At 40.9% G+C, this 22,757-nt stretch overlaps 1 protein-coding gene across 2 annotated transcripts in view; it reads left to right on the forward strand.

Moving 5' to 3' along the window:
- Positions 1-22,757, forward strand: part of TGS1 (trimethylguanosine synthase 1) — a 45,000-nt gene that overhangs the window by 17,228 nt on the left and 5,015 nt on the right. The window contains exons 8-13 of one of the 2 annotated variants that reach the window (XM_065585562.1): positions 2,329-2,674; positions 3,888-4,067; positions 5,120-5,263; positions 8,286-8,502; positions 9,457-9,535; positions 15,013-15,801. In XM_065585562.1, the coding sequence (XP_065441634.1) occupies positions 2,329-2,674; positions 3,888-4,067; positions 5,120-5,263; positions 8,286-8,502; positions 9,457-9,535; positions 15,013-15,018 (972 nt within the window). In that variant the 3' untranslated portion in view covers positions 15,019-15,801. Of the gene's footprint in view, positions 1-2,328; positions 2,675-3,887; positions 4,068-5,119; positions 5,264-8,285; positions 8,503-9,456; positions 9,536-15,012; positions 15,802-22,757 lie in introns of those variants that run through there. The other variant, XM_024107435.3, reaches the window with a different exon arrangement.

A 22,757-nucleotide genomic window follows, 5' to 3' on the forward strand; every position in this document is an offset into this window, starting at 1 on the left:
CAACTTATATAAACCGCTTTCGTTACCTCTAGATTCCCCATTTGTTCAGTAATGTGTATATATGTTTCTAATTATAGACCAATGGTGGGTAACCTGTGGCCCGCGCCGGATGCAGACCATCAGGGTAATCTGATTGCGGGCCACGAGATATTTTGCTGATGTTGACCATCCGCAGGCACCACCATCTCCAGCTCCCAGTGGCTGCGGTTCTATGTTCCCAGTCAGTGGGAGCTGTGGGACGCGGTGCCTGCAGGCGAAGGGGCCACAGGGATGTGCTGGCTGCCGCTTCTCACAGCTCCCATTGGCTGGGAACAGAGAACCGTGGCCACTGGGAACTGTGGGGGGCGGTGCCTGCGGTGTCAGCAAAATGTCTCGCGGCCTGCAATCAGATTACCCTGATGGGCTGCGTGCGTTGCCCACCACTGTTATAGATGGTTGAATTACCTGCATTTTGAAATACATGCATTTCAAAATGCAAACACATGCATTAATAGTGAGGAAAAAATATTTGTATGCTATAGTGAATTGTATACACCTGCATAACTTTTTATTGCACATAAAAATACCCTCAAAAAGCTTTATCCATTCTCCTGTCCATCACCAGGACATTTGCTATATCGTTGCTGTGATCACCCAAATCATTGGTTTAGGTTTCAGCCTGACTCAACAGAAGCTACTAGATTGTTCACTATTATAGACTGTAGCCATTGATTTTTAGTCATCACTTTTTCTCCCTTGTTATATTATTTTGATAACTTCAGTATTCTTGTTGGGTTTGTTTACCTGTACCTACTTTAATGTAATCTCAATCTTAACAGATTTTTTGCATAGGAATTAGTAACATATTTAGAGAAACTTGTTATACAAGTGATTTTTCTAGTTAACAGCCTCCTTTTTAAGATCTGTTATCTCACATTCTTCTAGGGCTCATGGGATTTCCAACTCTCCTATTGCAAAATTTATTTTCCACACTGGTGGGTAGTGGTGTGTTGGACCTTAAACTTGTCACTAAACTCACTGATCTAAGACTGAGTATTGCCCACCCCGCACCTGAGGCCAGTGTAATTCTGGGGAAAATTCCACTTTGGGGGGATTAAGAAAGAAATATGTGGCTATTTGAAAATAACGGTATACTTCCTACGGTTTACATGAGGAGGTCTGTCTCCTGCTGATGTAAGCCCAGTCTTGCAAAGACAATAGCGGTAATGTTAAGGTTAACCATATGTGGAGATCTTTGAAGGATCAGGGCTCCAACTGTTAACATTAGATAAGGCGTTCTGGTAGTTTTTCTCCAGGGCATTTCACATTGAAGATTTCGCTCTCTCTTGCTCTCTCTCTCTTCTAAAGAGAGAATAAACTTATTTTGATGGAATTTCCTACTACACACAGCCTTCCTTAGGTACAATTCAGCGGAAGAGGCAGCTAACGTGGAGCTAATTTACATGCACGTTGCAGCCTTCTTTAAATGCAGTTCACAGGATGAGACAGTTAACTAAAAAGCTGTAAATTTGGCCTACATATGCCAGAAAGTTTTTCATATTATTCTTTGTTTTCATCTCTAATGAATTCTGTGAAATTGGATTATTGTACTACTTATATGAATTAATTGCATGGATTTTGTCTCCTGCATACACACAGAATGCGTATCTAAAGTTGTAAAGGAAAATTTGTGTTATTATTTAGTATTTGGAGAATTAGTCTGAACATATATATTGATTCATTGGCCCAAAGAAGCAGTTTGCACATTCACTTTTAACTGTGCAAGCTTAAGATTTTCAACAGTTTTTTTTAGGGTATAGAATACGTTAATATGAACTATTGCTATATCAGTGGAAGAGAGTTTTAAACTAGTGGTTCTCAACCAGGGGTACACATACCCTTGGGGATACGCAGAGGTCTTCTAGGGGGTACATCAACTCATTTACCTAGTTTTACAACAGGCTACATAAAAAGCACTAGCGACGTCAGTACAAACTAAAATTTCATATAGACAATGAATGACTTGTTTATACTTCTCTGTATACTATACGCAGAAGTGCAAGTACAATATTTATATTCCAGTTGATTTATTTTATAATTATATGGTAAAAATAAGAAAAAGTAAGCAATTTTTCATTAATAGTGTGCTGTGACACTTTTGTATTTTCATGTCAGATTTTTGTAAGCAAGTAGCTTTTAAATGAGGTGAAACTTGGGGGTACACAAGACAAATCAGACTTCTGAAAGGGTTACAGTAGTCTGGAAAGGTTGAGAGCCACTGGTTTAAACTACCTTGTTTCATCGTGATGATGGTGCAATCTAATTATTTGTGATACTTGACAATTCCAGGTAGAGAAGTTCCTGAAACAGGTTAGTGAACCTGTGGAGGAGACTATGTCCCAGGAATCCTTTGCTCAGGATAAGGTGCTGGGCTCCTCTACAAGCAGTGACTCAGAGGAACAGGAAAGTTCACAAAGTAATAATCTCAATGTGAAAAAGCATGACCCGCTATCTTCCAGCATGGTTAGTTATGAACTTGGAACAAATAACCTTGAAGAAAAGGAGAAGGAAGACGCAACAGCAAGTGGCTCTATCTCTCAGAGCTCAGGAAGACAGGAATGTCATTCTGGGCGACAGCTAGTTGCTCTGGATATTCCAGATTATCTTCAGGTAGAAACAGAAAGTGTGAGTCAAGGTACGTACAGTTTTTAATAACTGGAGGCAAATTGGTTATAAACTTTATCCTGTAAGGTTTCTTTACCAATCTATTTGTCATTTTATATTTACTTAATGAAACTTACTATATTCTTAAAGTTTTCAGTCAAAAACTTGCAAACTGAGATTTGGTTTGTGCAGTGCCAGTGCAGGTGAAGGTGGCTTTGGCATTTCTCTGAATAAATTCTGACCTTGCCACTGTTTTTAATAATGATTCTTTGGGGCTTGTAATGAACAACAGTTTGACAATCTTCTTTACTCCCAGTGAACTCCCCCATTGCTGCATTGTTTCAGTAGTGAGGGAGAGTCTTTAGTAGGGATTGATTCAATTAAAACAAATGTCTGGACTGTCAGAGTTTGGGTTCTTGGATATGTTATTGCACTGAGCCTCAAGGAACATATAATGTGTCAATACTAACATTACTTTATTTTCTAGAAAAAAAAAATCCAGTATTTTATGAGCCTTTTTTTTTTTTATTTAACACTTACTATACTCCAAAGGAATAGGATTACTGAGGATTCCATATACATTCCATTGTTCCTATGGTTGCAGTTTTACTTATTTTAATATAAGATTGGTATTACATAATTCTTCTGTGTAGATCAGCTTTGATTTCTGGTTTAAATACAAAGCATAATTCAGTTGCTTATACTTGGTCACTAAATTTCCCTCTGATTTGGTTAACAGTTGTTAATTATGCAGTGTCAACTATATTGCCATCTGCTGAAAAGAATGGTAAATCTGCTGAGATTCACCCCTTTGCCAGTTAACCAGTCAGCTTAACAGCTAAGTCAGGGGCAATAAGTACAGGAACCAAGCAGCCAAGATAACTAGACTTGACATTGACACTCTGAGCTCTCATTCTCTTCCCTTTGACCTACCAATCCAAACCCACCGCAAGACGCTTCATCAGTATTCCCCTTTCTGTCTTAATAATGGGTTTGTGGCCTAGCTATATCTGTACTGGAAATTTGGTATGGAACCACTGCAGCCTGCACAAACGTAACCATGAGTGTCTCTAGCTCAGGTCACCAACCTGCAGAATTCTGCAAATGACCGCATATGTAATCCAGCAGTGTGCTTAGATAGGGCATTATAATAGTTGCCATATATTTACTTACATGCTACAGGCCTCACCCTTGAAATGAGGGATTTCTGTTTTGATGCTAACTTTGTAATTTGGTGTTTTCAGTTGTAGCTGAACCAACTGAAAGAAGAAATACCCAAAAGAAAAAAAAGAAGAAAAAAAAGAATAGAACGACACCACCATCTTTTCCTGCTGAGATTGCCGCTGATCCTGAGCTGGCCAAATACTGGGCACAGCGTTACAGACTGTTTTCTCGGTTTGATGAGGGGATTAAATTAGATAGAGGTATGTTATTAGCTGGCGCGTGCAAACGTTGCAGTGTAAAGGTATTTAAACCTGCACTTTCATCATCTGATAAGAAAAAACAAAGCAGAAGTGAATAATAATTTAATCATTGTGGCATGTATGAACAAATGTATAGTGATCTGGTGCAGATCAGCATAGCTCATTGATTTCAATAGAGCTATGTTGATCTCTGCTGAGGATCTGCCACATATGCCAGACCTGATCTTTTCTGAAAATTGAGCTGCCTGTAATTATACCATATTCTGTTTGATTAATTCGTGTCAGCAGTGGTCTTCAGAAATCAGATGGCAAAAGGTGTAATCTGTATATGACCAAATAAACTTCCGATGTTGAAATATGCTGATTACATGTCATGTTTGCATATTAAATGTTCTAAATTTAGTCAGTTGCTAAAATGCAGCTTTACATAGATCAGTATGGGTTCTCCAAGGAAAAAAGTCATAAATTTGCAGAAAGACTAGTGATTGTATAACAACTTCTTGTGGGTTTTTTTATCATCTTATTTCAAGCAGCCCCCATTTTCAAGCAGTCCCCATGTAAATATAAGGAGAAATATTAGGCATACAGAACTTCAGTTATAAAGACCCATGTTCTGTCTTCTCTACCATTTTATTTCAGCTCTGTTTTAATTTTAACATAAATTCTGGATCTGCTGTATATTTGTTTGTAACATAATGGTGTTGTTGTGACTTAAGTATAAACCATTATCTTTTCATCACAGTATTGTAGGGCTTGATCCTACAAGGTGCTGAGCACTTTGGCTCAATCTAGCACTGAAGTATATGTTTAGCTGTAATTACATGAGTAGGCTGACTTTAGTGGAACTACTGCTGGACTTAAAGTAAACTGCTGTATCAAATTAGTATTCAGAACCTTACAGGGTCAATCCCATAATTCCCTAGTAAAATGCATGGTACCAAAATTGCTGGGCTTAATTTAATGTTCAGCCTCTGTTTAGTTCTTTTGAATGATTGATTTTGGAAACAATTGACAAATTTTCTCTCCGTCCCTTCCCACACTGCCTCCATCAGAGGGTTGGTTTTCTGTTACACCTGAGAAGATTGCTAAGCATATTGCAAGCCGTGTCAGGCAGTCCTTCAACTGTGATATAGTAGTGGATGCGTTCTGTGGAGTTGGAGGAAATGCTATTCAGTTTGCCTTGGCATCAAAAAGAGGTAATCTTCTGTTTGTATATAGTGACTTCCCTACCCCATCCCCTGTTCTCTCTACCAGTAGTCTTGATACCGGATTTCTACATGTGTTTTACCTTATTCATTATGTTCTACTGCGATATATACTATTGATGAATTTTTTTACTCCAGCATAAGCATGTCAACCTTTTTGTTTCATAGAATCATAGAATATCAGGGTTGGAAGGGACCTCAAGAGGTCATCTAGTCCAACCCCCTGCTCAAAGCAGGACCAATTCCCAACTAAATCATCCCAGCCAGGGCTTTGTCAAGCTGGGCCTTATATATATATATATATATATATATATATATAAGGCCCAGCTTGACAAAAACAGGACTGCTCTTGTGTTTCTGCCATGCATATTTTAATCAGTTTATTTTAGCCAAAGATGATCACTTGTTGCATTATTCAAAGTTATTTTATTTATCATGTGTTTTAGTAAAATAGCTAATCTGTATGATGTGTATATCCCAAGCCCAAGTAGACTCCCATAGCTCTGTAGGGATTGGGCTGGAATAATTTAATATAAAAATAAATAACACAGGGGCTACAGTACTGATTAAAATTAAAATGAATAATACAAATTAATGAAGACACTCCATTTTTAATTTGAATGAAGCTGCTGCAATATTTCCAGTCTCCCACATCAGAGTGGTGCAGAATCTAAAGAATTTGCTGTGGAAGTTAGGTTCAGCTTGTAACAGACTTCCTGGGACAATGCCTGTGACAAACTAAGGGACATCATTGACTGGCTCTGAGAAAAGTGCCATCTAGTCTCCCCTCGCCAAAAAGAGATGAAAAGAATTTGGGAGGAAAATGCTCTTCACTCCAACAGGTTAAGAAAAACAGTGTATAAGAGATGTTCCCAAGAATAGTTTTTCTCAAGAAATCATTTATCAGGTTTAATAATCCCACAGTCCCCAAGAATCTTTTAGGTTTTTTTTTTTTAATTCAGTTGATCTGATTCTGGTGAGGCACAGAAAGTTAAGCTAATCAGCAGTGTATGTCAGAAGAGCAGTTTACAGCTTCTTGTTTCCATGACAACTATGCAGTATGCAATTGTGTGCCACTTATAAGCACATTACATATGGTCTATAAAATACTGCCAATAATAGGAGCACATGCTGGTGCAGCTAAGCCAGTTCCTGCAAAGTAATGTTAATCTAAAATAAGCGTATTTTTACACTGATAATTTATTGCTACTGCACTAATGGAGTGAAAGCAACTTCTTCAGTGAAAACATATAATACTCCACATTCTGCTCCATGGAATCTCTCACTAAATGTTCATGGGTGCAAAGCAGATTCATATTCTAGTGCTGAATATTTTCTGGGGAAGGCAGATGATGATGTGATCTATGCTAAATTTGGCAGTTCACATTCAGTTATTTCTGTAACTATTCTTTTCATCTAAACTTAGTTTTTTTCTTTATATTTTGTGACTGAGTTTTGTGTAAATGTTTATACTGTATCATAACAGCTCTCATGCTGTACCAGGTGCACATAGTTTCAGTTTACTTTTCAGAAGAGTTATTGATTAGTATCATCTCTTGCAGCCTGTTTTTCATTTATTCTTGGGGTGAGATCAGCTGCCAGCCAAGGAGTTTGAGCCATGTATCCTAGGGGGTTCTGCTGGTGTCAAGGAAAGGAGTCTTTGCCCTCCCAGAATGCAGTACCTACCAGGGCTCCAGCCCAGTGTTGAGTTGGTAGATCAACATAGTAGCAGATGCACAGTTCCAAATACCCCAGCTCAGGAATGCACAGGGAGCCATTGCAGAACTGTGCTTCACGGCATGCAGGGTATGTTCAACCACAGCCAGCTTTCCCAAATCTCACCTTAGAATCATAGAATCATAGAATATCAGAGTTGGAAGGGATCTCAAGAGGTCATCTAGTCCAACCCCCTGCTCAAAGCAGGACCAATTCCCAGCTAAATCATCCCAGCCAGGGCTTTGTCAAGCCGGGCCTTAAAAACCTCCAAGGAAGGAGACCCCACCACCTCCCTAGGTAACGCATTCCAGTGTTTCACCACCCTCCTAGTGAAATAGTTTTTCCTGATATCCAACCTGGACCTCCCCCACCGCAACTTGAGACCATTGCTCCTTGTTCTGTCATCTGCCACCACTGAGAACAGCCGAGCTCCATCCTCTTTGGAACCCCCCTTCAGGTAGTTGAAGGCTGCTATCAAATCCCCCCTCATTCTTCTCTTCTGGAGACTAAACAATCCCAGTTCTCTCAGCCTCTCCTCATAAGTCATGTGCTCCAGACCCCTAATCATTTTTGTTGCCCTCCGCTGGACTCTTTCCAATTTTTCCACATCCTTCTTGTAGTGTGGGGCCCAAAACTGGACACAGTATTCCAGATGAGGCCTCACCAATGTCGAATAAAGGGGAACGATCACGTTCCTCGATCTGCTGGCAATGCCCCTACTTATACAGCCCAAAATGCCGTTAGCCTTCTTGGCAACAAGAGCACACTGTTGACTCATATCCAGCTTCTCGTCCACTGTGACCCCTAGGTCCTTTTCAGCAGAACTGCTACCTAGCCATTCGGTCCCTAGTCTGTAGCAGTGCATGGGATTCTTCCGTCCTAAGTGCAGGACTCTGCACTTGTCCTTGTTGAACCTCATCAGGTTTTTTTTTCCCTTCTTTCCCTCCTTCCTGCAGTGTGAAACTCTACTGTTTCTGCAGCATCTGGGAACCCCTGCTTTCCAGTGTTGGAGGGTAAGAATTTGCCCCTTTGAGGAAATACAGTTTGGCGTGCTTTAGCAACAAGATTGAGATAATTGGCTATTGGTATATGACAAAAAGTATACATATTTATAGAAGTCCCGACTGGGAACACAAAATTAGTGGGTTTATAAATGCGTTATGCACCTAAGAACTACAATATAGCACCTTAACCAAAGGAACATCTTGTTTTGGCAAGCAATATGGACATCTGTCCAATGGCTTTGTCAGCTTGTGTTTCATAGTGTTAATTCTTTTTCCTTTCATCTTCTTTTCAGTGATTGCGATCGATATTGACCCTGTTAAGATCAGTCTTGCCCACAATAATGCAGAAGTGTATGGAGTAGCTGATCAGATAGACTTCATATGTGGAGACTTCATGTTGCTGGCTTCTCATATAAAAGCAGATGTTGTGTTCCTCAGCCCTCCATGGGGGGGTCCTGACTATGCCACGGCAGAAATCTTTGATGTTAGAACAATGATATCGCCTGATGGATATCCTTTCAAAGTCATATGCTCACAGCAATAGCTCTCACACATTAACAAGAGCTTTACTTCTTTTAGCTTCAGGAATATTCACTTCAGGAATAGAACAATGCATGATTCTTTGGTTCTATCTTGTTCTGTTGTTACTTTGGGCTCCTTTGAACTTGATTTGGAATTGCAGGTGCAAAATGCTTGAAAATCAGGCCTTAAATGTGTGAGGTTGGATACCCAAAAATTGAGGTGCTCAGAATTAGTGGACACACGAAACTTGGTCCTTAGTGACTTGCCCATGCAGAGAGTCATGTTAGAGCTGGGGTTAATGCTCAGGAGCATCTACCTTCAAGATCGGTGTGCAGTGGATTTAGATCACGTGTCTCCAAAAATTATCAAAAAACAATTGTTGATATCGCTTTTGATTTTTCTTCTTCTTTCAGTTAAAAAAAACAAACTATGAAGTATATTTGTTTGAAAACATGATCTTGTTGCTTAGGATTTTTCATATGTTCCCTGCCTCTATTTTCTTTCTTGAGGCCATGATCTTATGTGACATGATCATCTTCACATTAATCAGTTGTGGTGTTGCAACCAGAGGGTTATGTGTGTGTGTGTGTGTAACTTTCAATCTTTTATATATGTGTGATTAATTAGAAGGATCAAGCCAGAATATGGGATAGAAAATAGCCAGCAAATGAAAAATGTGTGACAGTTTTAACAGGTACTATTTTCATTTTAAGAAACAATGTTAGTGAAACTCTTAAACATGAAACACTTCATAACATCTGGGCAAATTTATGGAATGTGAAGAGTTTATCCATTTTGGTAGTGCTAGGTCTGACATTTCAAAAGAGTATCTAATGTGTAGCACCAATAGAAGAATGTAATGTCTCTAATCACTAGATGGGGGATATTATAACGTAGCAAATGAACCCATGTCAAGCTTTTTTTTCCTTTACTGGCCTCTACATTTGAAATTTTCAAGCTGTCCCAGAAGATCACAAACAACATTGTGTATTTCCTGCCACGCAATGCTGACATTGACCAGGTAAGTTATCATTCACAAGTAGCTTTTCAGAAGCAACTTTTCTGATATAAATTTATCTTTTAACCTTATTCAAATGAATCAGTTGTTGTAGTAGAGGCCTGTAGTTAATAACTTCTACCTTTACAACATATCTTAACATATTGGGAAACTGGATAGTGAATAACTCATGTCAGTTTGTTTTTCCTTACTGCATTCTAAAACAACAGTACGTTACTCTCTCAATTTTGTGTGCCGCTCTCCTCCAAACTCCTATCCTTCTGGCAGGGTGTTAACTAATGCTTCTTCATATCAATCAAACCAGTTATAGCATGTGTCTTTAACCAGCGCTGGACTTGAGGAGAGTTGTTGAATAACAAAGCTCAGTGTTCAGATTTTCAGTACATAAAGAAAGCTGAAGAAAATCATTATACATCCTGGAATACCAACTTGAGTAGCATCTTAGGTAATGTACAAAGTAAACAATGTTTTTGGGCTCTAGAATATCAGTGTGCTGCTAGAAGCAGAGCTGACATTAGTTACCTATACAATTGCTTGTTCACATATAGGCAGCATGTAACCCAGATCAGACTAGATGATCACAATGATTCCTTCTGGCCTCAGAATCTGTGAATCATAAAAGAAGCCTTGGGCAGAATCAGGAATAGAATCCAACCCTCTTCTGTCTCACGCTACTGCCTTAACCTCAAGAGAACATCCATACTCTTCTTACAACTCTCTCTCATTCGCTGTCCATCCTGTGCACTGAATGAGGCATGCCTCTTGTAGAACAAACAGTTTTTAACTACATCCTCATATACTATTATGATGCATGGTGGCTGAACCATTTGAGCTGAAACTTTAAAATAAAATACACCTCTACCCCGATATAACGCGACCCGATATGACACAAATTCTGATATAACGCAGTAAAGCAGTGCTCCGGCGGGGCGGGGCTGCGCACTCCGGCGGATCAAAGCAAGTTCGATATAACGTGGTTTCACCTATAACGCGGTAAGATTTTTTGGCTCCCGAGGACAGCGTTATATTGGGGTACAGGTGTATTCACCTTGAGACAAAGGGCAAGCATGGAAAACTTCTGGCTGAAAAATTAAGCTTTGGGCGAGTTTTACGAGCAGTTGAAAATGGAATCATAGAGTGTTAGGCTCCCTCAACTATAGGCATCACTACCAGTTCTGTCTGTAATGTGAAAAGGTCTGTGGTAAGTGTGACCCGAGGTGCCTAGGGTAGCCCACACTGAAAATGCCACGGTCTGGGCAGGCTGCAAAAAGGAGAGTAGATTCTAACTGATGGTTAACACTGTAGTTAGATTCACCAATCAATCACAAACTGTGCTCCTGATCCCCCACACTGGTTATTAAGAAGCTGAAAAAAAGAAATCACACAGCCCCCTTTATTGCATTCCAGTCTCTGGCTCCCAGTCAGCAAATAGGTCCAGTAAAGTGAGAAGTTATTTAAAACTCTGTTCTAAACTGTATTTAAAACTGTATAAAATGTTCTTCTGATCCCCAGAGGACCAGACATTATATTACCCGATCAATACTAGTTTAGATCTTACCCAGAATACCTCTCTGCCAGCCAATCCTTTAGTATCTAAAACGGGTCGGCAACCTTTCAGAAGTGGTGTGCCGAGTCTTCATTTATTCACGCTGATTTAAGGTTCGTGTGCCAGTAATACATTTTAACGTTTTTATTAGGTCTCTTTCTATAAGTCTGTAATATATAACTAAAGTATTGTTGTATGTAAAGTAAATAAGGTTTTTTAAATGTTTAAGAAGCTTCATTTAAAATTAAATTAAAGTGCAGAGCCCCCCAAACCAATGGCCAGGAGCCGGGCAGCGTGAGTGCCACTGAAAATCAGCTCACATGCCGCCTTCGGCACACGTGCCATAGGTTGCCTACTCCTGATCTAAAACAAAGGTTTATTAGAAAAGAAAAGAACAAGAAGAGAATTGTTAAATGGTCAAAGCAATCAGAGAAGCAGGATTGAAGACAAAATGGAGGTGATACCAGGGCCGGTGCAAGGATATTTTGCGCCCTAGGCAAAACTTCCACCTTGCCCCTCCGCCCCCTTACACATCGATTCATTGAGGGACAAATCCCAACGAGCCTTTATAGACCCTAGGGGCCAGCCGTGCCCAGGGGCTGCTTCCCAGAGCAGGTTCCCCCCTCCCCAACCCCTGAACTCCCCTGGAGAGTGCACAGCGCCCCCACGAGCCCTCCCTACCCCACCCCGGTGGCCCCCTCCCCGAGTCCACTCACTGGCTTTGCCGGGTTTGGGCCGCTTTGGCAGCGAGGAGCCGCCTTCCGGAGAGCCAGAGCATCCTGCTTGCGGGGGCGGTGAGCCCCAGCCATGGAGGAGCCGGCGAGGTGCAGGGGGGCAGCAGCCCTGCAAAGGCAGCAGTGCCGCTAGTGGGGAGCAGCCGCGCCCACCGCCCCTCCTGCCCAGGCTGCGGCCCGACGCCCCCCCCGGGGGCTCCTGCAGGCTGCAGTGGATGCATGCGGGCGCCAGCCCCCATGCGCCCCCCCTGCACTCCCCTCACCGCGCTCGGGCTCTGCGGCTCCTGGGCATGTGAGCCGCCACCTCTGGGGTGCAGGGGCCCGAAGCCTGCTCCAGGAGGGGCAGTGGCGGCTCACACGCCCAGGAGCCGCAGAACCCGAGTGTGGTGAGCATGCCCGGGCTGCGGCCTGGCTGCCCCCTACGCCCCCGAAGGCTCCTGCAGCAGATACATGCGGGCGACGGCCCCCGTGCTCCCCCAGGTCCCACCTCCCTGCGCTCGGGCTCTGCAGCTCCTGGGAGTGTGAGCCGCTGCTGCCCCTCCCGGAGCAGGCTCAGGGCCCCTGCGGCGGCGGCTCACATGCCCAGGAGCTGCAGAGCCCGAGAGCAGCAAGGGGGAAGCCGGGGGGCGCATGGGGGCCATCGCCCACATGCATCTGCTGCAGCCTGCAGGAGCCCCCGGGTGCGGGCACTGGGCCACAGCCTGGGCAGGAGGGGTGGGGGGCACAGCTGCTTCCCGCTAGCGGCGCCGACGCCTTTGCAGGGCTGCCCCCTTCCACCCCCCCACTCCCCCGCGCCACGCTGGCTCCTCCATGGCTGGGGCTCGCTGCCCCCACAAGCCAACGCTCTGGCTCTCCGGTGCCTCCAAAACGCGGCTCCTCCCTGCCGAGCCAGGGCACCGCTTTTTGGCGCCCCCAAGCACTTGGCGCCCTAGGCGAACGCCTAGTTCGCCTAGTGGTTGCACCCGCCCTGGGTGATGCAGCTCCCTTTTTGTAAAAGCCACATGGCAAAGGATATATCCTCTGTCCCAAACACAAGCTCACAGCACATGGGCATGGTAAAGCTCTTGGGAGTCCCCTGTGCACAGACATGTCCAAACATGTCCTGCTGACTCAAAGGCATAGCCCCTGGTTTCTCTCAATGGGGTCATTATACAGCTGATTGCCCCTGATGGGCTATCAAACAGACTAGATAGTGCTGATGCCAGTGTCTGAGGGTGTCACCCAGAAACACAGCACAGGTTTGAAATGCAGATATCCTATCGTATCTCCTAGAGCTGGAAGGGACCTTGAAAGGTCATCGAGTCCAGCCCCCTGCCTTCACTAGCAGGACCAAGTACTGATTTTGCCCCAAATCCCTAGGTGGCCCCCTCAAGGACTGAACTCACAACCCTGGGTTTAGCAGGCCAATGCTCAAACCACTGAGCTATCCCTCAGATATATTATGTGTATTTATAACTCATGATACAAAGATGATACATGCATATAAACAAGATTATCATACTTAGCAAATTATAACTTTGCCACTGATATCTTATATGGCATATCTTGTAAGATTCATTGCAATTTTGTAATATTGGTATCAATAATGTAAATGGTCACCCATATTCCATACAGTGTTACAGTAAGTACTAATGCAGAAGGATTATTCCTGAAAAATTGTGCCCATCCCAGTTTGTAAACAGCAGGTTTTTTTAGAATGTTTTGTTCAGGATATAAGAAAACAAACAAATGGTTTTTAGTTTTCATTGCTCCTTCCCCTCACTACTTAAATAACATTACAGTTGTTTAGTCCTGGAGTGTACAAGGTGGCAAAACACAAAAAGAAGTAGAATAGGCAGTCGCATCCCTCGAGAACTTCTTATGAGATTTGTCATACAGGATCAGGTCATTGGTCCTTCAAGTCTGGTATCTTGCCTACAGGAGCGGCCAATTCCTGATTTTATTTATTTTATTAACTAGAGAAAGGAGGGAAAAAATCCATAATGTACCAAGCCAATTTGTGCTATGTTGTACATGGCCAGCACATGGAGAATATTTGATAAGCAGTATTAATTCTACATGCATATATGGAAGATAACCTTTGTTGTTTGGCACACTAGTGGAGTAGACTAGCCCTTGATAAGGTGCAGTTAATCAAATTGTTTCTCTTCAGTTCATTCTTCTATCTCTAGAGGGAGCAGTAGTATTAATAAAACATGTGGAAAAGTGTTAAAGAAACTGTTTTGGTTTTTTGAAATCCCATCAAATTTACCTGCCTATGATTGTGTTCTTGTTACAAGAATAATTTTTCATGTGTTGCATTTTTAGGTCAAATTGAAGATGAACAGCCCCAGTAAAATATAAAAGACCTGTTTTTAACTTTTTTTTAAAAAGGTTCTTTCTATCTGTGCTAATTATAAATCTTAATTTCCTTGTTTTTAAGCACTCTTTATGGCTGTCGATTAATCACAGTTAACTCATACAATTAACTCAAAAGAATTAATCACGATTAATTGCAGTTTTAATCGCACTGTTAAACAGTAGAATACCAATTGAAATTTGTTAAATATTTTGGATGTTTTTCTACCCTTTCATACATATTGTATTCTGGGTTGTAATTGAAATCAAAGAGTATATTATTTTTGCTTACAAATATTTGCACTGTAAAAATGATAAAAGAAATACTATTTTTCAGTTCATCTGATACAAGTACTGTAGTGCAATCTCTTTGTCATGAAAGTGCAACTTACAAATGTAGATTTTTTTTGTTACATAACTGCACTCAAAATCAAAACAATTTAAAACTTCAGAGTCTACAAGTCCACCCAGTCCTACTTCTTGTTCAACCAATCGCTAAGACAAACAAGTTTGTTTACATTTACAGGAGATAATGCTGTCCTTTTCTTGTTTGCAATGTCACCAGAAAGTGAGAACAGGCACTTGCATGGCGCTTTTGTAGCCAACATTGCAAGGTATTTACGTGCCAGATATGTGAAACGTTCGTGCCCCTTCATGCTTTGGCCACCATTCCAGAGGACATGCTTCCATGCTGCTGACACTCGTTAAAAAAATAACAAGTTAATTAAATTTGTGACTGAACTGGTGACAATTGTATGTCCCCTGCTCTGTTTTACCCACATTCTGCCATACAGTTCATGTTATAGCAGTCTTGGATGGTGACCCAGCACATGTTGTTCATTTTAAGAACATTTTCACTGCAGATTTGACAAAACACAAAGAAGGTGCCAATGTGAGATTTCTAAAGATAGCTACAGCACTCGACCCAAGGTTTATGAATCTGAAGTGCCTTCCAAAATCTAAGAGGGACGAGGTATGGAGCATGCTTTCAGAAGTCTGAAAAGAACAACCCTCCGATGTGGAAACTACAGAAACTGAACCACCAAAAAAGAAAATCAACCTTCCACTGGTGGCATCTGACTCAGATAATGAAAATGAACATGTGTTGGTCCACAATGCTTTGGATGGTTATCGAGCAGGACAGCATGGACTCATGTTCCCGAGAATGGTGGTTGAAGCATGAAGGGACATATGAATCTTTAGCGCATGTGGCACGTAAATATCTTGCGACTCCGGCTACAACAGTGCCATGAGAATGCCTGTTCTCACTATCAGGGCAGCATTATTTCCTGCAAATGTAAGCAAGCTTGTTTGTCTGAGTGATTGGCTGAACATCAAGAACTAGGACTGAGTGGACTTGTAGGTGCTAAAGTTTTACATTGTTTTATATTTGAATGCAGGGGGGTTTTGTACATAATTCTACATTTTTAAGTTCAACTTTCATGATAAAAAGATTGCACTACAGTACTTGTAATAGGTGAATTGAAAAATACTATTTTTGTTTTTTTACAGTGCAAATACTTGTAATCAAAAATAAATATAAAGTGAGTACTGTACACTTTGTATTCTGTGTTGTAATTGAAATCAGTATATTTGAAAATGTAGAAAACATCCAAAAATATTTAAATAAATGGTATTCAATTATTGTTTAACAGTGCAATTAATCACAATTAATTTTTTTAATCGCTTGACAGCCCTACACTCTTTATATGTGTGACATACTGCATGTGCTAAATCTCCTTGCATCAGGGTTTTAATGCACCGAGTACATTTTCTCTTAAAAAAATAAATAAATAAAAAATCCAGAACTAGCATTTTCAAAGTATCAAAACTATCAATCAAACGATTTAACAACGCTTGGATTGAGAGGTCATTTTAATTGGTTGCTAGTTGTACGTTTACATACCATGGCACAAAATTTCACCTGGAAAAACTCTTCCGGAGAGACAAGTTTAAAGAAAAGGATTAGAGTCACAGCTTTAAAGAGACTTCCTTGTTCTCTTTAGAGTATTTGTTTTGTTTGTTTTACAGTTTTCAAAATCAAGCACAGTGGAAACTCTGTGAACATTCAGATAGGTGAAGAAACCCCACTAACTTCTCCTGGTGACTTTTTCACTTACAATGTTTTTTCAAACCAAGTAGTAAAACCATCAGGATCAGGAGCAGAACTTGCCCCAAGGTAGTAGTGCTGGCTCTTTTCATAGCTTGTTTTTTCTTAGGAGATTTTGCTACTGTCTCTTGAAATGTTGCAACCTTTTATATTTGCTAAGAAAGAGCATATTGTTGTGCATATTGTACTTCTGGGGGAACTCTGTGCCGAAAAAATTTAAATTCTGCACACTATATTTGAGAATTCTGCATATTCTATTTATGAAAATAACACAATATAATCATGCGAGTTACTATTATTTTGTTAATTTATTTCAAAATATCTGTCAGCAAGTATGTCTGTAACAATGCAGACAAAAAAAAAAGATTTTTTTGACAAATAGATTCCTTACTATGTATATTAATATGGAACTTTGTACAATTCATTTAAATTACAATATAGAACTGTATTTCCTGCACCTGTCAGAAGCAGTGCAAAGGCTTGCCGGAGTCAGGGGTAACAGAGGAGCTGAGGGAGAGGGAAGGAGCCTAGGAGTGAACCTGGAGGGTGTTGGGTGTGGGTGGGAGGTTTTTCTTTGTGGGAGAGGAGATGGGATTGTTAGGGTGTTAGGAAGCTGCCCCATGCAGACCCTGTCTGACCCCAAGTTTCTCCCCTTCAGTCAGGCATGTCTTCCCCATCCCTTCATCCCCAGAGGGGTCTGCAGCTCCCCTCCCCCATCCCCAGACTTAATGCTGTCACCCCACTAGCTCCTGAGCCAATGCTCCAGGCTGTCTTCCCCCACTTGCCATTCTGAACCCCAGTCTGTGACACCCCCTCCCAGCAGCCCTGTGTGCCCCACTCTGTTCTAACCTGGATCCGTGGGCAGGGGTCAGTGATGAATTTTGCTCCTGGGGGAATTCTGCAACACTGGGCATAGAATTTTGCATTTTCCCATATGAAATACATTTAGCCTAAGAAGTGCTGCAGTTCTGCCTTTTACCCACCAGAGGCCACTATGGCACTAGAACAGCTGGCACGAACACAGCCTGGTGGGCAAAAGACGGAACTGCAGCACTTCTTAGGCTAAATGTTTTTTATGTAGGAAAATACAAAATTATGTGAGACAGATTAATTCTGTGCATCCGCAGATGCACAGAATTCCCCCAGGAGTAATATTGACCTGTTTTCCTTTCTCTCAGACTGTTAATACCTTTGCTAAGAGTTGACCTAGGTTGGAGGAGATGCTCTTTCTGGTACACACATATATGGTCTGACTCTTACGCTTCATCTACACTGGACTTTCATCGCTAAACTTTTGTCGTTCAGGGGTGTGAAAAAAATGCACACACCCTGAATGACAAAAAATTTACCGACGAAAGAGTAGCTACACTGTGCACCTTTTAGCGGCACAGCTGTGCCGCTAAAAGGTGCATAATGTAGACATAACCTTAGAAGGAGAACTTATCACAGTTAGGTCCTAACATGACACATTCATGAGGTTTCTGTCCAGTGTTATCTTAAACAACACAAAAGTTAACTTTGAGACATCTATTCTATCATTAAATGGTAAAAATGAAATTGGTTTTGTGGAGTGGCCCTCCTCATATGTTCTACTGAAATCCTGCAGGTGACACCTCTGATTAAAACTGTGTAGGATGTTTAACCTGGCAAAAAGAAAGAGAATTAGAATAGCTTTAATAAAATGATGGGAGAACACCTAGTGCAAATCACCCACAGGTGGTAAAATTGGTTTTCCAATTCAAGTATCAACTTAATATGATTTTTTTACCAGCCCAACCAATATTGTTAGAGGCTAGTTACCAAGAAACTTGTGGAATTTGGATTATCACTAGCCACTCTTAACTCTGCTTAATTAGCTTCCATGATACTATATTCTGAGCACTTGAGTATCCTATTTTTAATTTTAAAAATAATCAAATTGCATACAAGGTCAGTAATTATGAGTGAATATTTACTTTAGAAAACACATTTTTTTTCCCTTTTAGCAAAAAGACCGTTTATAATATGCGTTACCATGAATTGTCCTTATTTCTTAACAGGGTCTCTTTTCAGTTCTGTAAATAGGGCATGCAATTATAAAACAATTAAAAACAACTGTTACAAAGTGCCCTTAGTCCAGTAAACAATTTTCACAGGTTAAAATAATTTGGGTCAAGTTTTGCAAGAGTATCTATTTTTGGGAGCCTCCGTTTTTGGGTGCTCAGCTTGAGATCTTGAAATCTGATTTTCAGAAAGTGCTAAGCATTCACCTTCTGAAAATTGGGTCCCTTTAAGGGAAAGGTTCTCCAACTGTGCTCGCCCCCCCCCCCCCCGGAATATATTCTGGGGGAGAGGACGTGAGAAGTGTTACGGGGGGGGGGGGGGGGGAGAATGTACTTTACCCAAAGCAATGAATAATTAGCCAAGCTGATTCGTCCAGACATATCAGGTTCCTCAGCTGGGGCTGTGCATTTTGATGGATTTCTGTTAAGCTTGCACAGCGTTATACAAAGTTGTTGCCATCTATATGTTAATCCGTTTGCTAGGATGGGGTGTGCACATTTAATTGTAAGCATCGACCACAAGCAGTTTTGCTTTTCCTCTTATTCCAATGGATCATTGGCTCTGTTTGAATCAATGCCTTAATGTTTTTAATATTTAGTGAGAGTTGCATGTTGATTTTTTGTTTATCTGTATATGTACTTATGTGGCCGGGGGGGTAAACTACTACAGACACAAAGAAGGGGGGGCATGAGCAAATAAGTTTGAGAATCACTGCTTTAAGGTGTTTCAAATTGGAGACCCAAAATCACTAGTCCCTTTGGAAAATCTTGATCTCAGCATACAATAATTAACCTGCTGTAAATTGTCTTCCTATCACTGGATTTTATTCAACCTACTCCACATTATTTCAGCAAAGGTGATTGCAATCTTTAACTATCAAGACTAATGACAATTCTGGGTTAGCAACCATGAAAGCACCCTTGTTATTCCCAACAAGCAAACTTTCATTGGCCTTCTAAAGTAATATGCACTGATTATTTTCAACAGTGGTTCTCCTCTCCCCCCTCCCCTCAATGAAAATGTTATGGGGGTGAGAGAGGGAGCAGGATTCTTTTCAGAAAACATTAGTAATAATGATTTCCCATTTTGCCCTTCTTTGTTACAAAGGGTGAGGGTGAAGGTAGCCTCAAAGCAGTGTACGAATGGTGATTTATGTTAAACCATTATATTGCTTCACAGAGCTCTCTATTAGAGCTTTTTAGCTGATAGTTAGGAGATAAGTTTTCTCAGCATGCGCCTGTTAGGATTATAAGGATGAGCATAGTATATTCCTCCATAAAGGTTAAGCCACAGATGGATTTTCCATACAAAAGCCATTTTCCCAAATAACTTTGTGTAGCTTTGCTATCTTTTAAGCTGTATAGAAAGCCAGTTTATCCAAATATTTTCCACATCTAGCTGTAATTCCTTACTTCCTTGGCAACTACTAGTGCCCTCCCATTCCTTCTATGGTCTCCTTGCTCCCTCTATAGTTTCCCTTAACATCTCTGCAGCTTTCACCATCTTCAGAAAAAAAAAAATATTCTAGAAGGAAATAATGGGGTAAGTGGGTTTTGCCCATCGTGACAGGGCCATGCTCTGTCCTGATGCCCCAGAAACTGCTCAGACCCACTTTCTTCTTGTATGTAGGCTGCATTTTATTCTAAACCCAATCACCAGCCCCAGTACAGTGCAACATCACAGTTTTAACCTCTGCTTCTTTCAGCCCTCCTTTGCTAGGGCCCTAAAAGGAGAGGAGATCTCCCTCTCTCTAAGGAGTGCCTTCATTCTAGGCTCAGCTAGCCATGTCCTCCTTTCCCCACATAACACTTCCTTCTTGGCTTTTATCAGGTGGTTCAGGTCTAATTGTTGAGGTCTAATTAGTTCCTTACCTCCCTAGCCTCTCCTTCTGATTAGCTAATTATTCAATCAGCCATTACTAGGGAACCAATTCAGGCTACAGTGGTCAGAGTGCTGACCCACCTGTCACATCTCAGCACTCTGTCTAACCATCAAGTTAGTCTTAACTGGCTTTGAGTGCACTGCTTCGAATAATGCGGAGTCTACGCTCGCACTGCATTGACCAAAGTAGGTTGACCATGGCTCTGTGCTGCTCAGGGAGGTGCTTTCACTGTCTCTCTGTCATGGGATGCTTATGTTAGCCGGAGACAAATTTTGAACATAGACACATGCATAAATAGGTTGACGCAAGGCGACTTACATCGACCTAACTTTGTAGTGCAGAACAGGCCTAGATCTCCCAGTGTTCTTACTCAAATATTTTCACTTAAAATAGATTATTTTGATATTAAGCCATATGGAGCAGAGACTGTCTTCTTGTTCCATGTTTGTACAGTACCTAGCACAAAAGGGGTCTTGATCTATAATTGGGGCCCCTGGGTGCTATGTTAATACAACTAATATATAATAATTGGTGGTGAATTATGTGGAGTTACACTCTGTAAGTGATTGACATTAGGATCAATCATGTTAGGTCTAGAAACATATTTTTCATGAAAGTTTTTGCAAAGATTAGAGTGTATTTATCTACATCCCAAGAGGCTTCTTATTTGGTTTGAAAAAATAAAATTAGGTGGTTTGTTCTCTTGCAAAAGCAGCAGGGTGCAAAAATTTTCAGATATGGTCTTTCACCTTTATGATATTATCCTAATAAGCCAAATCAATCAAGATAGTATTGAGCTTCTATATGATATGTTAAGACTAGGCAATACAGGGTATAATGATATTGTTAAAACCTGTCCATAAAAACTACAAACAAAATGTCTTCTATTGTTCAAACAAAAAGGAAACCAGTAAAAACTAATTTGAGAATCAAAGTGGGTTCCAGACAGAAACAAATCTCTCTGTAAATTGAGTAAACATGTGGTTTCAGAGGGAAAATGCTTATACGTTAAATTGGGAGGCCAGAATGTAACTCTTTCCTGGGGTTCTGAAGGGTTTCAGGTATGTTGCCTTTGTGCTGATGATTCATATTGTCCACTAAAGATCTTCTGAGCTTCAGCAAGTTAAGATCTTCTTAACTTGCTGTTTGCTATTTACGTTGTAAGATATTTGCACCAGCTGTTTATCAGTAAATACTGAAGTATCTAAAAAATAGTGGTGTGAAATATTCATCAAGAGCAGGGTGGACTTTTGCTTTTAACCATAAAGAAAGAGTCTATTTTAATTTCTATATCAGTGGCTTCCCAATGATATTTTAACAGAACTTTGGCTTCCATAAACTGAAATGTTGTGTTGTTGTTTTTTATTAAGAGGAAAGGTCTTTTCCTGTTAGTTGCCACAAAAACATTCATCAAAAATTCTTCTCTTCAGCTGAGGTTTTTGGTACAGCATATTAGTTTAATACTACAGAAGAAAAGGAGCAGTGCTACTTCTGTTTTTTGGGGAACATCTAATGACTTGTGCTTTAGCTTTTAGCACTTAAGCAAATCTCATTTCACTTTAACTCTGCTTTATAAAAAAAATATTAAACTTCACAAGCAATTAGATAAGGTGAGGAAAAATGAACACAAGAGACTTTACTGGAAGGGGAGCTATTAATTGGTGATTTGTTGGCCAAATGAATCATCATTGTGTAAAGCTGACAGAGCCAACAAAATACTCATGTTTGGAATAATAACCGGAACAGCACGACAAAAATTCTCAGGATGATGGTTTATAAGATGGCTGCAGATAAGTTATTACTCAGTGGCTGCACGGGAGTTCCCTCTGAATTTAAGGAAAAGATTTAGGCAAACTGCCCAGGTGTCAGCTAAAGTCTTGTGCAAAATAAAATCCAATTCTGTTTCATTAAATGTGCAGTGAAAGCAGGATTTCTTTTACAAGCATAAACCAAGACTGTAGCTGTCCACAGCATTTCACTTCACATTTTCCATGGCAACATTAATCTCTAAAGCATGAAATATCAAATTCTAGGCATGCACCCACTGCATTTTTTCATAGAATATTTTTCCATAGAGTTTAAGTCTAGAAAGGACCATCACATCATTTTGTATGACCACCAGTATATCACAAGCCATTACATTTCCTCCATATACCCCTATATTAAGCCCAAAGGCTTTTCTTAGAATAAGGCATTTCAGTCCTCAGGAGACTAAACTGGCAGAGAACAGGACAGACTAAAGTATCACCAATGCTTGAGGCCCCTGTAATGACAGGAAATTGATTAGGTCAGAGATGTCTGCATGATCCCAGCACGCAAACCACACCCCACAATGCAGGGGAAGGAGGAGAAACTTCCAGGGGTCCTGCTAGTCCTTCCCAACCTAAGTCTGGCAATCAGTATGTGAGCAAGACGCACCATCCAGGCATCTAGAAAGAGGAATTTCTGAATACCTTAGGAGCACTGGTCCATCCTGTACGGTGTCCTGTCTTCAGCTGTGGCCAATCCCTGATGCTTCAGAGGAAGGGGAGAACAAATAAACCCAGAACACACCTAGCCAATTATGTGTTGGG

Source organism: Chrysemys picta, chromosome 2 (assembly GCF_011386835.1).
Source record: "Chrysemys picta bellii isolate R12L10 chromosome 2, ASM1138683v2, whole genome shotgun sequence".
NCBI lineage: Eukaryota > Metazoa > Chordata > Testudines > Emydidae > Chrysemys > Chrysemys picta.